General features: G+C 42.9%; 1 protein-coding gene across 4 annotated transcripts in view; it reads left to right on the forward strand.

The window, feature by feature from the left end:
- Positions 1–21,376, forward strand: part of ets1 (v-ets avian erythroblastosis virus E26 oncogene homolog 1) — a 32,422-nt gene extending 11,046 nt beyond the window's left edge. The window contains exons 1-8 of one of the 4 annotated variants that reach the window (XM_058634573.1): positions 1,557–1,931; positions 12,742–12,861; positions 13,566–13,766; positions 14,068–14,145; positions 14,467–14,712; positions 15,951–16,211; positions 20,314–20,432; positions 20,725–21,376. In XM_058634573.1, the coding sequence (XP_058490556.1) occupies positions 1,865–1,931; positions 12,742–12,861; positions 13,566–13,766; positions 14,068–14,145; positions 14,467–14,712; positions 15,951–16,211; positions 20,314–20,432; positions 20,725–20,940 (1,308 nt within the window). In that variant the 5' untranslated portion in view covers positions 1,557–1,864 and the 3' untranslated portion in view covers positions 20,941–21,376. Of the gene's footprint in view, positions 1–1,556; positions 1,932–1,984; positions 2,864–12,741; positions 12,862–13,565; positions 13,767–14,067; positions 14,146–14,466; positions 14,713–15,950; positions 16,212–20,313; positions 20,433–20,724 lie in introns of those variants that run through there. The other 3 variants (XM_058634574.1, XM_058634571.1, XM_058634572.1) reach the window with 3 other exon arrangements.
- Positions 21,377–21,829: the final 453 nt, after the last annotated feature.

The following is a 21,829-nucleotide window of genomic DNA, read 5'->3' on the forward strand; positions in this document are numbered from 1 at the left end:
AAAATGAACTGAAGAAGAAACACATTCATGTTGATCCAGACCTCCACTTCTTGTGGAAGCTGAAACACTAAACAAATGAAACACAAATCAAAACAAAACAGTAAGTTCCATTTAAGTTAGTGGGAGAATTATTATTATTATAATCTATTATCTCTGCTTCTGCTCCCATGGGAGGTGTGACCCGTTGGCAGTGAAGCCTTACTGTGGCTAAAATGCCCAATCATTCTCTCATCTTTTTTTCCAGTCGCAGAACAAATTATTGATTCCTTTTCCAGGAGAAGGTATGGTGATTATTTAAGATAATAGAGGACAACAATAAGAAAACAGAACAGGCAGATTTTTCTTTTCTTTTCTTTTTGAGACCTACTTTGATTTATTTGAATGTCTGTGCAACCACACTTTAAATGTTGCATCTTTAATGACCTAGTTAACTTTGAATAACTTTCAAATCAATACTATACAATAATATACCCAGCTCTACTGATGCCAGATGAGCTGTTTAAAGAGAGCAAAACAGACATGGTTGTCTTTTAATTGATCGGTACAAGGTGAACAGGAAATACTCTGAGGTGTTTACAAGGGAGGGTAACGAGTTACGAGGAAACGTGGACATGTAGAAAGTGGGACACAGACAGTTCAGCGTCACCTTCCAGCTTCCAGCTCACACACACACACACACACACTACATCTAAACGGTTTAAGCAGGGCTATTTTAAGATCTAAAACCATCTCCAAACAAAGATTGGAATGTTTGTAGTGTATAATGTGCCCATACAGGATCAGTTTGTTCAACCATACAGTATCTGCAATCCATTCCCTATAGTAAGTCTGACTGAAAGAGTCCAGTCCCATCAGTGAGCACAGTATAGGGTGTAATGTGAGACAGTGTGAGGCGTATTATTTCTTGCTATGATGCCTTTTATGAATGAACACTGTGCTCTTAGTTTTTTAAGCACAAATGATTGATGGAAACTCACCCATGTGCCATAAACTGGTCATGGCTAAAGGACCCGTGTGAAATATTTAGTGACGTCTAGTGGTGAGACTGTTACAAACATAGGTCTCCTCTTCTCGCACTAGGAAACTGCGACCACCAGTGAGGATGTCACTCTTTGTTTACGTACTCAGCTTTATTGCGGCTGTTTTGTCAGTTTGGTACGCCGGAGAAATATGGCGGCACAAGATGGCCGCCTCTGTAAATAAAGTCCCTTGGCTACAGTTCATACAAAAGACAAAAAACAGCCTTTTCATGATTGAAAGTGATTGTACACTTATACAAGTGGTACAGTACGTGGTATATTCACTTTCTTCTAATAAACCCTTCTCAATGTTACACACTGGACGTTTACGGTTAAGAACAAGGTGTGTGTGTGTGTGTGGAAGGTTGGGGGGGGGGCTTGTAATTGAATTGTGAATCAACCGGTAAGTCAACCTCCTCCACACACACACACACACACACATACACTCACACACACAAACACCGCCCACTTCAGCTGTCGTCGGCGCTCCGTCTCCGTGTAATGCAACGCCCATGTCCACAGATAGAGAGGAAGGAGTGAGTGAGCGTGTGAGTGAGTTAGAAAGAACGAGGAAAAGAGGGAGTGTGTGTGCATGCACCGGAGAGAGAGAAAGAGAGAGAGAAAGGAGAGAGAGAGAGAGAGAGAGAGAGATAAGTTTTGAAAGACATTGAGTCGGATTTTAAGTGTGAGGGTATAAAGCCAAGAAAAGAAAGACAACCATCGCTTTGTAGATTAGACCGGAGCGCTAAGATAAGATTCTTCTCTCATACACAAATCTATATAGTGTGTGTTTGGAATTTTTAGAATAAAAGAGGGACGCGGCGTTATTAAGTCACGCCGATCTGATGATCATGACGGCAGCTGTCGATATGAAACCGACGTTAACGATTATAAAGGCTGAAAAAATGGACGGTGAGTAAACATATTATTTTTTAATTTTTTGAACAAGTCTTCTGTTAGAGCTTGACAGTTAACGCGAGTCCTCTGCGTGTTTATCCTGTTACACACACACACACACACACACACACACACCAGACTCTCGGTACATACAGGGACATCACGTCCTGATATGTCAGCGTGAAGACGCTGTCGGTTGCTCAATATTGGACAACACTTGAGGAGAATTACACGCCAGAGGCTCTACTGTCATGCAATAGGCTTTCCCTTTGTGTGTGTGTGTGTGTGTTATTATTGAATGAATCAGGCTCCAGTCCGTCTGCTTTTGCAATTCACAAAACTGTGCTGTGTGTGTGTGGAACAAGGTGCCAATATAAAACAAAACAACAAAAAAGTTGATATGTGATCATGTTGACTTTCATATTGTGTCATCATGTAACGGACATACTGTATGTGTTTTAAAGCCACCGTGCTCTGTTTAACACTGATGACATTTTCAGATGTGGCCTATGTTTTGACCATGTGTGTGTCACACTGACAGACTTATGGGCTCCAGGTTTACTGTACACACACACATACATACATATATTTTCTCTCTCTCTTTTCATCCCGTTTCATCTCACTGGGACCTATCACCCTCTCCCTCTCTCTCTCCCACCTTAGCACCCATCACTGACCCATATATTCAGTGGCCATACTGGGTAAAGATGGGGCAGTCGTCCTAGCCAGCATGGGACACAAGCAGTGCTGCTTGCTGTCTTCCCTCCTTTCTTCTCTATCTGCCCTTCTCCTCAGTGGTTGAGAGTGACTTTCCAGAGGAGAGGAGAGGAGAGACAGACTGAGGTGATGAATCTGCAGTGCTGAGGCTTGCCTCTCTGACCCTGCAGCCTGCAAGACTTGGCTTGCTCCAGGGGTTGTCCAGGGCACAGACAGTGAAGCCCACAACTGTAAGCTGTGTTTGTGTTGGGCTTTAAAACTTTGTGTGGTTTCACTTCTCACTTCTACAAACACACATGTTACACATGGTGGCATGTTTGGATGATTTGCATTAAGCAGCTTTTTTAAAAAACAACAACTAATCCCCTGTGCTTTTGAGGCTCAAGTGGCACTGGATGTGTTGGTAAAGCAGCAAACGGTGCTGATGCATCATGGAAATTGGATACTAATTGCTAGCGTTGACCCACTAAGGGCCTGTGACTCAACACAGTAACCACCTCTTGCTCACTGTCAGTACCTGCAGAGCAGAGATACTCATATACGCATCGCACAAAATCACATAAAAGGTGCTGACAGCTGCAGTAAAGTTGCCAAAGCGTAGCGCTATCTTGCAAAACCGTTTCGCAATGCTTGCTCCTGCTTACACTCACATGGGTGCATTCGGGTCAAGCTGAGGCTGCCAAGGAGCCGTTCACAACTTTACACTGGCACATCTTTTCTCACATACAAGCACACTTAATCGTCCACTTTATGTTACCACGCTCACAGGATAATGTCAGTTTAATGACAGTATTAATAACTCTTTCTCTAAACTAGCTTTTTAGAGGTCAGAATAAGATACCCTTTTCTTTGTATTTGCCCCAAACACCCGCATACTTTACATGCAGCATTATCTACCAACAGGCACAAGTGGTGTCCAGCCCACCTTACTCTTACTATATTGTTTGTTTTCCTTTTGTGCTGAAGGTGTGACCAGTGTCATCTTATACCTGAAGCCTGTCCTCCCTCTCACCAGTGAAGGTTGTTTCTTTAAAGTGCTCACACACTGCCAGGGTCAGGGGTGCCTCCAAAACAAGGCTTCTAACGTTCCAGCAGGCTTTCATTCCTCTGTTCAGAGTTGTAGCAGTCAGTCCCTGAGGCAGCACACTTGCTTCAGTGCAACCCAGATCGTGGTAGAATATTATCGTATGCATCATGTAGCCATAACAAAACTGCCAGCTTCACAGAGACATCTTTTGAAGATGGGGGACAGCATTACTTACCCGTTACAGAGCATGTGTCTGTGTGAATTGTGACATTAGAGGCATGAAGTAGGTTTGTGTTACTGAAGGTCTTATTGAATGTTACAGCATATTAAAGTGTCATTGCTGTGTGGTTTAGATTTAATGCTCAAGAGGCCCGTCAATCATTTACTATACTTTTCCAGATTGACTGAGTCGTCCGTCTTTAATGTTCCTTCTGTGCTCCTCAGGTCAGGGTTCAGTGGCAGACAGGAATTTTTTTTCGAGGGCATGCCCTGCTGGGTGGCATGCATGGAGGCATAGAAGGAGCTTAAGGGAGAGGCTCCCTTTTTTTTTTTTTTTTATCTGATCAAAATGCTGTTGTTTGTTATAAATGGCATGATTGATGCTTCTGCCAAGAGCTCTTATCAGGGATCTTGCTCCACACCCACCTCATATACTACGCAAGCAGGCACACACAGGCCACCATACCATACCAATGATTCTCAGAAAGGCTTCCCATGGCACTTACCATGTTGGTACAGTGTGGAGAGACTTGTACCACAACAGAGGGAATTACATAAGCGTCAGTTCTTTCTCTTCCCGGCGTTTGTGTCAGCACTCCTTCAGTAGAGCAGGGAATATATATCTGTCTTTGAGTGTGCATTGCTTGCTGGCAGCTGTGCAAACACTGTTTGGGTGATCCAGCCTCTTCTTGATGTGGTCTGTCGATGAATTGCGCCAAACAGCACAAACAGGACAGCTTTTCATCTGAGGTGTGCCATGTCAAACTGAGGGCAACGATTTGCCAAATCAAAACGTGATTAGTCAGTGGACTGTTCAGTGGATCACGCATACGCTATTAGTTCGTGTTTGACCACGCCATGTCCGTGAGAGAGGAACAGATACCAGCTTGCTCAATGGGCCTCCCTGTGATGGTCAGACTTGTCAACAGACTGGGTGGATACTCGTGAATTGGATATCTGTGAGCTTCCACAATGATCCTCTCATTCTTTCCTCTTTCTTCCTTGTAGTGCTCAGTTATGCTACTGCGTTACATCAAATAGATTATCCCTCAGTTCAGCCTGTGTGTCATTCATGCCTCCTTTCAGTTATCTGCTTTGTTGCCCATATAAACATAAAATTGCGTGGGTCGTCCCTCATGAAAACACGCCTTAATCGTTTCTTATAAAGCTTAGTCATACACTGAGGTGTGTTAGCACTAAATACTGCAGCCTGCTAAATAGCAAGCATATGGCCAGATGGAGAGACTAGAGTCAATATGATGGTAGTAAGATCAAGCAATTGGTCAACTCCAGCTTCTTATTATACTTGCATTCCATAAAAAGCCAATAACCAAAACAAAGGAAAATATGTTCCTTTGCCAGTAAAATAAAGTATTATGAGCTTTTTTGTAACGGACAACTCAATCATTCACCCACATAGCTCCTCCTCCAGTGCTCCGCCCCTTCATTCCCTCTCCTTCTCTGATTTCATGTTTTTCTGCTGGGTTTCTCTCAGGACACCTTGATGTGGTGTAGAGTGAGTTCCTGGGGAGTGCACTTTGTCTCATCCCCATTCATTTCTTGCTTGTAATCCCTGAGTCATGGCACTAGACGCCTGCTTCACCACACGCCACTACTGGCTGTCCGACTGCACGTCTGCTTGGCTCGCTTACTGGTTTTGTCTACCACAGGCCTCTCCCCTCCCTTACACTACCAGTCTGACTGTGAACCCTAAGTGGCCTGACTCTGCCCCAAAATGGGTCCTCGACCGCCCACACATCTCAGCTGAGTGTTTTATAACTGTTTATTGTGCTCTTGCTCTGTTGCTGTTTCTGTTTTAAGGGGTCTACATTTAGGAGCTGTGTGTCCTATAGTTGAAACCGAACCTCTTCTAGTTTGGGTTGCTTTGAGAATCAGTCTGCTGTCCTGAAAGGCGATGAATTTGTTTCCCTATGGGTGTTCAGCTGTCCACATGGAGCCCATGTCACTCATTTTTGTGCAGTTTATGTTCCAGATTTTCTTCCCTTGTTTTTCCCCTTTGTCTGCATTTGCTGCACACCACCTGTTTTTGGAGTCAGTATTGCGTGCTGTTTTTGTAATCAGGACAACAAATGGAACACAGCCACAGATTTCATGTGTATCAGACCTGAAGCAGCACCAAATATGTACACATTGTTTAGTCTATTGAAAGAAGGAATGATAAAGAAGTGTGGGTTTTTTTTGTGGGTGGTGGCCTTTGTTGTGTAGGTGTGACCCTGTGGGGCTCATGATGAGTTGGGCCTTGGTGATGCAGTCAAATGAGAGGCACATGTTCTGGCATAGGAAAGTTGTTAAGCTGCTCGCTGGTGACGATGTGGTGAAAACAGCTGGATTCTTTATCTTTGTCTGTCTAGTCTGACCTCCCTTGTATCAGCATTTTCAAAATAATAAAAAGAGCTGCCTTACATGAGCTGTAGGCCCACGTGTCCTAAAAAGGATGAGGACTCGTCTTTGGCAGTGTTCTTATACAGAAATATGAATGTCATCTGTGGAATATTATCATTTTGCTTCATGTAAGTCTTTGTTAGAGATGGTCTGTTTGTTTTCTTAAATGTGGGCTTGTTGCCTGCACAGTCAAAAGGTAACTGAGTCACAGAGTAGGTTTTTTTTACAACATACGGTCATTGCTTTCATCATGACCAGTCACATTGAATTGGCAAGATATCTCCTGAAGTCCAGTCATTCTTCGAGTGGACTGAGTCACTGCCTGTCTGTGCTTGTGTTTCTGTGTGACAAAGTGTGTGTGTGTGTGTGAGGGAGGGAGAGCAAGCAGGGGGAGGGAGGGTGAAGGGTTGACATGCACACGTGTTGGAAAGTATTTTTTTTTTTTTTACTGTGAAACACTTGAGTTGTAACTTTCCATATCAAATTGTGGTTTAAAATCTTTTCATCAAAACAGTTAGCCGAAGCGAGGTGTTTTCACACCATCATGAAAAATAGCATTTGTTCAATAAGATAAAGGATGAGAGACGCAGCCAGATGTTTGATGTTGTACGTCTCTTTAAGCAATACAGCCTGCACTGAGCTTAAAATAGAAGGGCAATTCAACCTCTTAATCTGAGACCATTTTGCCACTTACACCACTAAGTCATTTTTGGTCACATTAGAGGAAAACAAGAAAGCTGTGAGAAGCACATTAGCGATTGTAAAACAGAGGTGGAATGCAAGGCACGCAACATGAAAACATTGTGGTTGGGGGGTGGGAGGGTTTATTTGTCAAGTTTCCATCTGTTGCCCATAGCTTGCCTTCAAACCAGTAATAAGCTCTTATATACTGTATAATGCATAATGAGATCCATAAACTGACTTAAGGACATACATGTTGCACGCAAAGAATGCCTGTGAGAGAGACTGTGCCATCCATGTGTGTTAGTTTTTGATTGTATGATATCCCATGCAATTCAGATTTACAGAACCTGGTTGTGGAATGTATCAGTTTGGACTAAAATAGGGCAGGCACCATGTTTTGTGGAAAAAATGCAACACAGAGAGTAAACTGTTTGTCAGATATGTCGTGTGTTTGGTTTAATGCCTAAACAGTCCCCCCAGAGCATCCCCTGTCTGTTTACAACAGGGATGGAGCCTGGGAGGGCAGCTAGCCTGGACACAGCTAGGCTAGCACCTGCGCTCACACAAGTACAGTAGAATAAGTGGACGAAAAACACAGTAAGTAGTGCTTTTGCTATAAATATTTAACATATATGGAGGTCGTGGAAAACAGTTGTGTGAGATTTGTTAGACTTTTCCCTCAGTATTGTCTCTCTGCCTTAATAAGTAATGGAGAACTTGATGGTTGTGCAATGTGGGGTTGTGAAAAATACAATACTGTTGCTCAACATTTAATACTTAAGGCATAACTAAGATCTGTTTCGCACTGTTTAAGATCACAGAGTAACAAAATGTGTACATGTGGGTAGTTAAATCAGCAACAGGACGCCAAATCATGCCTCGTCTCTGTTCCCCTCGTTGCTCTGGAAATTTCCATCTAGCTTTTAATAAAAATGTGTTGAGCTTCTGTCAGCAATGGCTCAGGATCTTTTCAAACTCAGACATAATGTTATATCAAGCACTGAGACATTGGCATAAACAGTAGGGTTAATGCACTTTCACGTCATAAGCTAATATGATTTCAGCGATGGAGGTGGGGGAAGAAAAAAGACGACGAGGCATCAGTGGGGTATTAGTCTCACTTAATGTCTGCTTCAGTAGCGGGTGTGTCTGTGGCAGTGAGCCCCCTGGACAACTCTGGTTTCATGGCCAAAGACAATGTCAGCAGTTGTACAGCTGTTTTACACCACCAGAAGCCTTAAGAATAAAGGGTTTTCATAGCCCTGGTTTTTGCGTGGCATCTCTTTAGGTTAACACTGTCCTAAATGAAGCAGACTTGGGTCTATGTCTGGACCGGCCTTGTCACACTGGCTTGACCCAGGCCTACACATCTATTCCTGGCCCTTGGCACTGAGACTGGAAGCTAAACAGTGGGGCAGCTGGTCGAACAAGCAGCCCTCTCAAAAACAGACTGCCACCCTGTCCTCCTCCTCTTACTCCACTGCAACCCTTAGCCACCACTTTATCATCCCGTTGCATTGAATGGGCCTCCTTCTTGTTGGTTGGGTTTATGACCCCGTGTTCTCAGACCAGAGATCAAGATACAGATCTCCATCAAAGGCTCCCTCAGAGACCACTGTCACCTCTGGACCGGCCTGACTTAAAGAGCTGATTATAAACCTCTGTCAAGTAGCCAAGATCATCTCTTGTTTTTGTTCCCTGCACTTTGCCATAACGGTGCTGATATGTACCTGTGAGCATCTTGAGAAGGGTATGAGACCTCAGGGGTCTAACAAGTGTTTAACCTCCCCCTGAACCCACAACTCACCTCACATTCCACAGGAAGTGGCAACTCAGTAGCAGGAAATTGTTCTTTTTCTTATTCACATTGAAAACAAAAAAAAAGAAAACAATCTATATACTCAACTTCAGATTAACACACGTGGAAAGCTCAGCTTTGAATAGTCTCTTGGATGTTATCTTCTTTTTTCACCAACAAACATCCACTCATTAGATATACTCTGTATGACTATTTATAGCTGAGCTGCATGATAGAAGGTATATTGTCCCTTATTGCACGGGTCTGGTTGCCTGCTGTGTTTGTATCATTGCATCATTTTGAGTGGAGGCAGCAGTCCAGGGTTTATGAATGAATCGTCTCTCCGCCAAACGCTGGGAGATGGCACTGATCCCACTGTGATGTCACTCCAGAGACAACGAGAAGAGCGGGAGCTTTATGAGACCTCCCATTCATTCATCTGTCTCTCTCTCTCTCCCTCTGTGCCCACCCCCGGCTCTCTTGTCCTGTGATGGGCTCATATTACAGAGCGGTGACTCACTCAGCCAGCCACCCACCCACCCATCCCTCCTTCCGTGTGTTCATTGTCACCCCTCACCCACCCATGATGCTCCCTTTCTGTCGTCCCCTGGTCCTGCCCTGCCCCATCCATGCCTTTTCTATCTCCATAAACCACAAAAATCCCAATTTCACACCCACGCTCTGGCGCACAGGCAAAGGAAACTACTAATTTAGTTCATGTGTGTGTATGTGTGGGTTGGTTTAACAGCCCAAGGTGCCAAAGAGAACCTCAGTCTATGGTTGGAGTTGGGGCTTGGTGATAAGGGCAGGGCAGTTATGGTGCACACAGTCTGTCGGAGAGAATCCCTGGGAGAAATATCACCACTGCACTCAGCAGACCATCGATTAATCATGGCAGGGGCGGAGTGGCTAATCAATACCCTTACTGTACATTTACATCCAGACTAAACATCAGTCTCCCTCTCTCAGAATACATGGACATATTTGCTTGGCGTCATTAGAAGAAGTTGGTTGTATTTCAGACTCACAAGCTCTTTTGACTCTCTCTTGTTAGTGAAATGTGAATGCCATAATGTTGCCTGTGATTTACACCCACTCCCACATTTTGGGAGCTAAGTGGATGGGACTCATTTTGCGGACAGACCCACACTGTCTAATGTGGAAAGTGATGACTTGTGGATGCTCTAACTCTCAGTATGTACTGACCATTCTGTATCTAATGGGACTCATTGGCATTGAAATCCTATCAGGACTTCATCATTTACTAGAGATCGTCTAGATTCAAGCTGGCCTCTCTTACTAATGGATGCGCACTGTGCATTAGCTCTGCCGCAGACAACTTTCATATGGGTCATTCACCACAGAGACTGCTCTGTTATCACTGCACTTTTAAGTCTCATGTTTGCCGCCAGTGTCGATGTATCCGCAGCTTTGCATTTTGTTTCAAAAGAATTACAGCAATGCAGTGTACATGCATGTCCTATAAAAAGTTGAATGTTTGGTTAAAAGTGCCATTGTACTGTCACCTAACAGTCTGAGTGTAGGAGACATGTGTTATGCTTTGAATTGCTGTAAGGCAGTCAACAAACATCCCACTTCAAACTCCGTTTTTTAACGTTTTAAACAAGTAATTCAAAATGAAAACAAAAGAAATCACCCAAATTGCAGTTCACGCGTTATTTTGCTCTATAATCATGGTTCACATATTTCTCTCTTTCGCATGTCTAATGGTAGTTGTCATGCGAGATGGTGTTGAGTGTCTTTGATGGAGGATTTAGTGCTAAAGTGGGTTCAAGTCTGTGTGGGCAAGTACAGACTGGGGCTGCGTTGATAAAAGCAATGGGGAGGGAGAGAGGCGTAAATGGTTTGAAAGTGCAGACAACCTCCACTCGATCCAGCTTAAATAAACTGCCACATTTCGCCTTTTTTTCACATCAAAGTGCAGACTGTCTCAACCCCGGTTCCATCTCAGTTTGCAGCCGTTTGCAACATGCTCGTTTTTGCACTACCAAGACTACTTGAAAGAAAAATGAGCTCAGTGGAGGCCCAGACAGTTTTGCTGTCAGGAGCATCTTCTGCCTAACAACAACTCGCTCAGGTCTCATTTTAATGTGAAGGTGCACGGTTAATTTTGATGTGCCGGCTGCAACTGACAGTAGTTTAACTGGGGTCTTTTGTGAGACCGTAAAACAGTGTTTATTCTCAGCTCCTCTGCTTTGCTTGTGACTAGAATGGATATCTTTCTGCTTGTTCACCAGTCGTACAGATACAAATATATTATTACAGCCCTAATTGAATCACATGTCGAGGCAAAGAGCTCGCCTGTTCTGTGTCTCGCATGACTTGCAAGGCTTCTTTCTTTAGAGCCAAAGACAGAAACAAGAAAGTTGGAGGCCTAATTTTAAGAATGGCCAGACAGACATTGGTTACATGGGCAAAGAAGCGACAGCTGCTGTGCATTCCAGATGAGGTCAAGGCGTCAGCAAGTGGTGAAAACAAGCATGAACTGTTTGTTGCTCTGGTGTTCTGCAGGCAGATAAAACCACCAGCCAGTGGGGATGCCAGAACATCTGGGTTTGGCAAATGGTGTTTCTGTGAGGGGAGTGACACAACTTTTCCTCAAGTCAAATTTCTGGTTTTTAACTATTTCAACTGATGTGTAAATGAGATGGAAACAATTACTTAGAAAGAGTCATCTATAGAAGTGTGATTCAACCTCTGATGTGCAATTTAACCTGTTGAAGCACCAATATGTTCTTAAGTGTTCTGTTGAAAACCCCCTCCCCCCCAGAGTTGATCAGATTAAATAGTGCTATTACATCATACTGCAGTTGCAAACAGATCATGATGTTCTATATGTGGGCCTTTGTTTTGGAAAAAAGTGTGGGTGCTTTATAGATCAAATGAATGAACTACATGAAGTTAATTGGATCTGTATAGACCCCTTTATGTCTTTTACAAGTGATTTGAGATGAGTCTTGGCCCAGTTAGTTTTTAGCAGTCTATTCTAGTGTTAGTGTCCCGGGGGTCTTTCCCCTTTTTCCTCCCATCATGTCTATGGTTTTTGCCCCCTTTAGCCCACACTTCTACAGTCTGGTCTATCTAATTGGATGAGTGCGAGTCATCAGGCGCTGTTTAAAGCCATCAAAGGGAGCTCTGTTCCCCACTGGGTGCCCACTGGCTGTAAGGAGAGAACACTAAGCCCAGTGTGTGGCTGAGACCCTCGAGACAGCCCACCCGCCAGTTCTCCTAACCACCCGCCAGCAGCTACAGTGACATCATCACCTCATCCCTTGACCCTTGACCTTTCAGAATGTTTGACCCCATGCTTGGTGCGATGACAGTGGGCCTACTGTGTGGGGGCAACATGGGTGGAGGGCCAGCAGGGGTCATGGTGTCCCTGATAGGCAACTTGAGATGCTCTGTCACCCAGGATTTGCAGCTAAGAGATTAGTGTTTGTTGTATTTTATTTTATTTTATTTTTTTTAATCTAGCAATTTCACTATTGATTTGTGGGATAAAATAGCTAATTACACTGTGCTGATTTGCAAATGGCATTGTATTGAGTGACAGCTCTTGTTTAAATAGGGTGGATGTGATATGGTGACAGTGTCTGTGTTTGGAGAAGAGGTAGTTGTCGACTTGTGTTGTTAATCATGGTCAAATGTGACCATGTGTATATATATACCACCACTGTATATATGTGTGGGTGTGTGTGTGTGTGTGTCTATAAAGAGGTGACTGACCACATTCACAAGTCTGTCTTTCTCACCCTCTTTCCCACCCTCTTTCTCTCTCCTATCAGTTTTTAGTAAGCTTTATTGGCATGCAACATAACACAGTGTGCTTTGTTGTAGCTTGGGTAGGCAATCATAATTGACTCAGCATACTATGTTAATATTTGCATTTGTAAATAAAATAGACACTGATACTGCTCAAAATCATAACATACATGCATTTGCTTCATGATTTGTAGATCCAGAGTGTGGTGATGTCCCGCTACTAACACCGGGAAGTAAAGAGATGATGTCCCAGGCTCTGAAGGCCACCTTCAGTGGTTTCACTAAGGAACAGCAGCGGCTGGGTATTCCCAAAGGTAAGGCGTTGAGCTGCCTCTAATTGTCATAAGTGCGTTCACATTTGCATTGTGGAAATTGATTAAATGATCAAATGTTAATGGTGAAAGCATGAACCTTCAAACGCACCTCAATGTGTCACATGTATTAGATGCTTTTATGTCATTATCTGCTCAAGATCATCCAGTTAAGGTGTCCTTTAGAGGGATTCACTGAAAAACATCAGTCCACATGTTTCAAAGAATTAAGACAGAGAAAAAACGGTATTAGCTTCTTAGGTCTCGGCTGAGTACAGAGCCTCTTCATGCTGTTTAGAGGCAGCAGGGGTTTTAGTGTCCTTCTGTGTAATTGTACTATATCTGCAGACTATGGTTCTGCTTTGTCATTATCACTGCTATTTACATCCACTGCTGCCTCCCTGTTTGCTGTTGGTAGATATATTTACCACAAAGGTAAAACCAAACATTGGAGTTTTTGTCACAGTGAAAACAGAACTTAACGCAGTGCTTAAGTTGCACTTCAGCGCACCAGAATAGAAAAGTGAAAGCTACTGTAAATCTGCATAGACATTCACATGTCAGTCACACATGAAGGTGAATGTTTGAATACATTTGCAAGTATATTCATCTCTTCTAGTCGTATGCTCATGCGCCTACTTGAAGTCAATAACAACCAAATCTACAAATAATAATCATATATATATATTTGTTTGAATCCTTTTTAGATCCCAGACAGTGGACAGAAAACCATGTGGCTGAGTGGCTTACGTGGACTGTGAACGAGTTCAGTCTGAAGAACGTTGACTTTGACAAATTCTGCATTAACGGAGCCACCTTGTGTGCGATGGGGAAGGAGCGCTTCCTCGACTTAGCACCTGACTTTGTGGGTGACATCCTTTGGGAACATTTAGAAATGCTTCAAAAAGGTAAAGTCGTACTGTAGTCCCCGATAGACAAGTTCATTTACTGATTGTTTACTTTATTTGTGGTATTTCTGTTCATTTGAAGATTTTATTTTAAATCACGTACTATACTGTAAGGGTGGTGGGTGGGGGGACTCATTCACCAAATGTGGTGATGTAACTGTTGGTATTTGCTATACGGGAGCCAAACAGGAAGAAACAGTTTAGCTCGGGTCATTAATTTTTGATAATGCTGGATGCAGTTACATGATACATCAAATCAATAGCGAGGTCACTGACGCGCTTCTATCTATTTTTCATGAAGAGGATACAAAGCATTATCCCATCAATGGATTGACCTCCAACTTCCAGGAATCCCGTTATACCTCAGACTACTTTGGCAGTAAGTACTGTACTCACTCACACACTCATTGTTAATCATTCTGTAAAAGCACAAGAGGCTACATGACTAAAATATGAATGTTCATATTAAAATCATACATTTATAGTGGGGGAAAAAAAAAAAGCAGAGTTAAGTTTAGTTTCGTCTAAGAATTTCCAAAATCCCTGTGACTCACTCAAGGTCCTGTTTAATGGACCATTCACACACTCGGCATTTGGGCAGCAGTTCAGCACAGGAGGGCTAACAAGTGCTCTATTCTGAGTTTGATCTTTTCCTCCTCTGTTCCGCTCCTTGCTTTCTATCTGCATTTCATGTCTTCAGGCTACGGTGTTGAGCATGCTCAGTGTGTCCCTCCTTCTGAATACTCAGAGCCCGGCTTCATCACAGAGTCCTACCAGACACTTCATCCCATCAGCTCCGAGGAATTGCTGACGCTCAAGTACGAGAGTGAATACCCTGCTGTCATCCTACGGGACACACCCCTCAATCCGCTGCAGGTGGACTACTTTTCTGTCAAGCAGGAGGTGGTATCCCCTGACAACATGTGTGTGGGACGCCTCAGCAGAGGTGAGCAGTCATGGACTAGATAAGAAGAGCGTATTTGTGAGTTGATAGGATGATGCAGGATTAGTCTGGAAGGAATCGCTGCATGCATGTTTTACTCATCAGTGTGAGCGCTGGGTGACATCTGTTCACATTATGTGCTACATGTTTTCACGAGCGCATGTAGGTACGAAGCGTCGCTGTGGGTGTGTATGTGCGTGTTACTGAGCCGACGCTACCAGAATCGTGTCATGCCACATCGCTGCGTGTTTATTAGATGAGAAGAAAAGCAGGCCCTCTGGTTGGTTTGTGGTTCAAGCAAACCCGCCTCATGCACTCTTGTCTGGGTCTGGAAAAAAAGAAAAGAGTATTGTTTTTGTCAGAGTGATGCATGAACCAAAGCCACAACGTGTTCCTTTATGTAAAACAGCTTAAGTGGTGTAACCTTCAAGATTTATTTTTTTTCGTTGGCCTCTTTTTCTTGACTCAACTTTAAGGTTCTCGGTAAGACGGTGGAGGTGTCATCCTCAGTGAGCAAGTGTGGACTTTTCTCATGAAACTTTCTGAATGCACAGGCCTGTCTTCTCATCCGCTGATAGTATACAAAGGAATTAGGATCATAGTTTACATTTATAGTCACAAAGCTAGGGTTTTCTATCCACAAATCCCCCAGCTGTATAAATGAATAGCATGTGCCAAGTGCATTATACAAGCCCCCATATGGTGCTTTAAGCATTTGCCTGCAAGGTATGAGGTCCAGTCCTCATGCATCACACATACCAAGTGTTTGAGCATGGCGTTACGCTCTCCCAACGTGGGAAAGTATTTTGTAGCACAATTGATATCCACATGTGGCTTCGATTGCAGTGCTGCTTTATCTGTCATTTGTTAATGACTCACCATTGAAAGACTCCTCTTATCTTTCCCCAGGCCAAAAATAGCAAGGCAATTTGTGTGACTGTCTTACATTTAAAATCAAACTCTATTAGTGGCTGTATGCGTCAAATGAGGTGTGAAAGGGAGCGATGTGGCACTGCAGAGGAGAAGAAAAATAAAGCCTACTCAGAAAGAATGTTAATTGAATACATGAACTCCTAAAATCGTGTTTATGTCACGTTCATACATAACAATTTTACATTCTCATGCACTCAATTGTTTTGTTTTTTTTTGAGAAAGATATTTCAACGCGTGGTATGTTTCAAAAAATAAATGTAAAGTCGACTTTCTTGTAACAACATTTGCGCTCATCCTTCTCTCTTCAGGTAAACTCGGTGGCCAGGACTCGTTTGAGAGCATCGAGAGCTTTGAGAGCTGTGACCGACTGACCCAGTCGTGGAGCAGCCAGTCCTCGTTCAGCAGCCTGCAGCGGGTGCCTTCCTATGACAGCTTCGACTCGGAAGACTACCCCGCTGCCTTGCACGGCCACAAGCCCAAGGGCACCTTCAAAGACTATGTGAGGGAGCGCTCAGACCTCAGCAAGGATAAACCCGTCATCCCAGCAGCGGCACTGGCAGGATACACAGGTAAGACGCCTCAATGTCACCGTTGGCACGTTATCATTTTGTGTGGCGTCCTACCTCGATAAGTGCTGCAGCATTATATATATCTTCTTCACAGCGGAGGGTGTTTTTAAAAGTCAGAGCAGGAAAAGTGCGGGGTAAATAATGACATCAATCATCATAGCTCTGGTCCATTTAGATTGAACCTATGCATCAGCCAGCATGCACCTTAACACTGTAATACCTTACAGGAAATGTTGTTACTAGTCACAGAATGCAACAAAAAATGAGAACTCAAAATCAAGGCAAATGAAAGACATTAATATTTGGGGTGGACCTACGTATTCTCACACGTAGATTTCCTTCCACATTCCCATACGACATACAATTGAATGCAGCTGTAACACACTTGTTGATGCTCTGCAAAAGTAAGGAAGCCCCAATGCACTGCTTTCTGTTTTTATATATGTACTGTATATATATATATATATACTACATATACAAAAACATGTCATGCACATTACAGGAAACCTAACCGGTTTCATTTACACATTCTTCTTTTTCTTGCCACTACTTTTGTTCTGTTTTCACTTATTGTGTATTTCCTTGTAATCTGTGGCACACATCTCATGCCTAGCTTTTCTAGGTCACCCTAGCCATGCTGGTAAAACACACAAGTTGTGATTGCCACTGCACACAAGTGCAGAGGGAGAATTATCTCTGCATCTCATGAAGCATCTTCATACTCATACATGCTGGCTGGTGTGTGGTCTCCAAGTGCAACGCGATGTGCAGATACCTACATGCTTCTCTGATGCACTATTTTAGCGCCTGTCGTTGCTAGTGCTTGCATACACATATGCCTGTAAAACAATTGCTTGTTGTTTTAATACTTTAATGGGAATATGTTTGGTCATTACTTACTTACAAATACTGCTGTTCAAAATATGCATTTGTCAGTGGTGCTATAGACCCTGATCACCTCTTTGTGTTTGGGATTTTTCAAGCTTTTGAATTGCAGTCATGTGACTGCAAGGTTGCCAGTGTCAGAAACGGGTAAAAGGTCACAATAGACTGAATGTTAATTTTAGTTCATAAGCTGCTTACAGAACAATGAATCATTCATTAGTAATGGTTCTGGAAATATGTCATAATGTGTGTATCAAATAATGACGCGTCAGATGCAGTCCTAAAAACCTTTTTAGTGACCATTAGAGGTTGTGTTGATCCCTGCAGCCAAATTCATTAATAGAAGAGTGTACTGTACCAATGCAGCTAATGTGAACGCTTAAAAATAAACATGACGCAGGAGTTGAGTTACTCTAAATGGGACTCACGGACGAGCGTTGTGGATTTGTGAGAGACATTCTTGCATCTTCATGCACGACGTCACCAGATCTGCCTCTGTGCCCTCAGTGCAAGGATATATCACTCCTATTATTCTACCTTTGTACTATGTGTGCATCACCAAACTCTGACTCGGACTTACTGTATCGGTTTTTAAGAAAGCATGGATGAAAGCCTCATGAATGTCCTCAGGCTCATTTAGTGTATTTTCACTGGGGAGAATGTGCTTCCTCTGAGCTTTTATATCCTGGAAAATGGTAAAGCTAAAACAAGCATTGGATCCCAGCTGTTGTTCTGCAGTGTAGTTAGAGCATCATTCTTAAAATATATAACATCATTCTTTTTTTAAATGTCGATGTGTGTCCATGTACATATGTGGGGATGCTTGTAGAAGCAAAAGACGGAGTGAGAGACCTTCCCCTCAAAATTATTATTATCATAATAATAATCATAATAAAAATGTATACAGAAAATACATGCATTTATCAAATTGATGTTTATGACAGCTTGACAGCTAACTCAGCTCGGCTTCCTGTCTCAGTCACGGTGTGACAGGTGCCACTTGTAGCGAGGACAGGGAGCCCGATAAGGCTGCTGAGAGATAAGTGGAGCTCCTCTTGTCATCCCTGTGGTTTCCTGTGACAATTCGCGATTTACACCTCTTGTCTCGAGTATTATCAAGTTAAACTGTCTGTAATCGTGATGCTTTGCTGTCTCACTCCTTTTTTTCGGTCTGTCTCGCAAGTACAACTATGCAAATTGTTGGCCTCGAATATAACATTTGCATCAACGCCGATGATACATTTCTCTATATTCATTTAAAGTATTTAAAAGTTTGTTCTACCGATCTAAATGCGGGGCCAGTCTCGACCCATCTTGTTTTTGACGGCATATGCCCAACACTCATTTAGTGTACCACGGGTCGAACACTTAACACTGCTGTGAATGTGAAACCCAGACGACTCAGCCCCTTTTTGCCACACTCGATGCCTTTTCAATGAGCCCCATTGTGCATAGAGCATTGAAACATATTTTTGGAAACTTCTTTTTTCCCTGTTCTTTTTTGTCAAAGGGTCGCCTACATTCTGGCATGAGAGCACAGGGGGCGGGTAAACGGGCACTGTATTACCTTTATGTGGGCTTGCTGTTACAGTAGCAGACTTTTGGAATGCAAGTTAAAACTGGGCCTGAATGAGACCCAGTGTTGCAGAGCCACTTATTTTCCAAGGCTGGAGTGGCTGTTGTCATGTACCTTCCCCCGGTCCTCGCAGGAGCTAAGAGGCCTCTGAAATGCCATTTCAAGTGTGTTATGCCCACGTGTCTGTTTCCCTGAAACGGAGGCACAGAAGTGAGAGCTAACTTGTGCGTAGCTTCAATTTTTGCTGCAAAGGCAGGTGTGATTTCAACATGCGAGCCTGAAAAGTGGGTGGGTTCGTGTATATGCAGAAAAACCACAAGATCAAAGTGCAGTTCTGTGAATCTAGTACAGACACAAAAAAAAACGACCTGTTGCGTTTGGTTGTTTTTGTTCTGCTTTCCCCTTTTTCCATTCTATGTAATACGCCATTGTTAAAACAAAAGCTGAAGCTGTGTTTTGCCAGATTTTTATGTTTCTCTTTATTCATGAAAAAAAAGAAATCCTTCCAGTCTAACATTACAGATGACTTAGCAACTTTTTTCTCTTTCTCACACACTGTTCTGTGTTCAAGTCCGGGAGATATGTTGCTGTAGGCAGCCTTATTTTAAACTAGTGATTTCACCGGTGTGGAACTCTGGCTCTTGATTCACATACTGCAACTGGCAGACAAGGGAATAGATGATGAATGGGACTGTTGTATGAAAGAGGACTTTTGGTTCCATTGGTCTACTTCAGTCTGACCCAGATCAGAAGGTTTACTTTTTCTCTCTTTGACATCGGTGAATAAAACATGAATATTTAACCCTTTAACACTGAGCTTATCACAGAGCACAAGCACACTTTGCATTACCGTAAATATGCAACGGCTTGTGCTATCGGAACGGTTTCTGAAAGCAGATAAGATGCATGTCAAAGCCACGTATGGTTATTACGGTAATTTCACTCGCGCTGTTGCAGGAAACCGGCGAATCAGCGTCTTTGTCACCAGAGAGGAGAGAAAACACCTGTACATAAGTTTCCATTTTTTTGGCCTGTTTTTGGACATTGACGATACCATCGAACAGATGTTATTTTTAATATTTTTATGCCGTTCAAATTTCAAATTTAACATGCAAAATCTGTTTTTTTTTCTCAATAAATCTTTTCGTTTTTCTTCACGTTAAACTGTTAACACACCATTTTAACATGCAGTCAGTTGTCACTAGCTGCTAGATATTGAAAGTTATTCTAAAAGTACTTACTCATGGGACATTTTCTGGCCCTTTTATGATTAAAATAAGCAAAAAATAAATAAATCCAGATGGACATTTTGAGGCTTATGTGTTAAAGGTTAATACTTTTATAGACAGCAGAAGAATGTATTCATCCTTTTTCACCTTATTGCGTTTTTCAAGTATTTTCAGTTTGATTATAGTTTTGTTTTTCTACGCAGCAACAATATGTAGATTTTACACAAATAATTGCACCTTATCTAAGTATGTGTTTTACTATCGTTGTTGCAGTAGATGCAGAGTAGTTGCTTTATGCCATACAGTACTTTGAAACACTGAACTAATGATGGGGCGTGTCCTCAGCCTGGTGTTTGATATCTTTGTTCTGTGATCACACTTTGCTAATGAATCCCCCCCATCTGTTCTGCAGGCAGTGGCCCCATCCAGCTGTGGCAGTTTCTTCTGGAGCTGCTGACCGACAAGTCTTGCCAGTCCTTCATCAGCTGGACAGGCGACGGCTGGGAGTTCAAGCTCTCTGACCCTGATGAGGTGAGGGGTCGTGACACTACTGGCCTCTGGCACACGTGCTGGGAGGTCCTGAGCAGAGAACCAGATGAAAAAGACGTCTTCTTTCTTTTCGTTTTGGCTCTATTAGCAATGACTATGTTATCAGTAGTGAATCACTTCAAAGTGACTCGATAAAACAAAAGGAAAAAACCCCAATAGGTCTGCTTTTGAATGTGAATGTAAATACACCAAATTGAAACTGCATCAAATGACTGCCCGTCTTTCCAACTGTCTGTGTCACATCTTGACCAGCTCATGTCTTCTATTGTTTTAGGTTGCTCGGAGGTGGGGCAAGAGGAAAAACAAGCCCAAAATGAACTATGAGAAGCTGAGCCGTGGCCTGCGCTACTACTACGACAAGAACATCATCCACAAGACATCGGGGAAACGATATGTTTACCGCTTTGTCTGTGACTTAAAAAGCCTGCTGGGGTACACACCTGAGGAGCTGCATGCAATGTTGGACGTAAAGCCCGATACGGACGAGTGAAGGTGAAGGTGAAGGTGGAAAAGCAAGTGAAGACAGACATTGAGGAGCCACACGGACTGAGGCTCATAAAGTGGTCTTAACTGTTTTATAGCTTTGGTAAACCATTTTTTTTTTGGGACCAAAATGTTTTTAATGACTTAACTATGGTCTCTGTCAACTTCGAGCTCTTGTCTCTTAGACCATGTTTCAAAAAGGAAGGCACAGCCCAAAAAGCCTGTGTTCATACTCTGTTGCATTCAAAATGTGTGTGTGTGTGAGCGTGGGTATGTGTGATGTGTGTGTGTGTGTGTATGTATATATATACCGGTATTATTTAGCAGCTCAAGGCAAATGGAGTGCTGTCGGGTAGAGTTGAGCTTCCATTCTGCTTAAGTAGCACAGTGAAGAGACAAGAGGACCAAAACGGACAGTCTTGGTCCTGAGAGAACACGGGGGGGCGGGGAAAAGAGCAAAATAGAATGATACATTTGATCATTTGGTTAAAAACAAAGAGCAAGTGCAAAGTTACAACTAGAAGGTAGTTGCCAAAAAAAAAAAAGAAGTCATATTTAGAATGATGGTATTGTTCACTGTTCTCTTTAGTAAGGAGAGTTTTCAGCTTGGACCAAAAAAGTATTGTTTAAAGTGTTTTGTTTTTGTCAAAGGAGCTCATGCTTGTGCCAGTATTATATGACAGAATTTTGAGTACGCCCAATGTAGACCTACACGCCAGGCGTACGTTTGGAAAGATCCTTCTCATGTCGTGGAGCCGACATCGCGATGCCGTCAAAAGTTCTCTTCTCTTGGAGTCTGATTAAATGTGCTGATTAGTTATCACACGACACTATAGACACTGGCCCTGTGTGTGTGTGTACATAGGCTGCGGGGGACCCGGTGAGATTACTCATAA

The sequence above is a fragment of the Solea solea genome, chromosome 7 (genome assembly GCF_958295425.1).
Source record: "Solea solea chromosome 7, fSolSol10.1, whole genome shotgun sequence".
NCBI lineage: Eukaryota > Metazoa > Chordata > Actinopteri > Pleuronectiformes > Soleidae > Solea > Solea solea.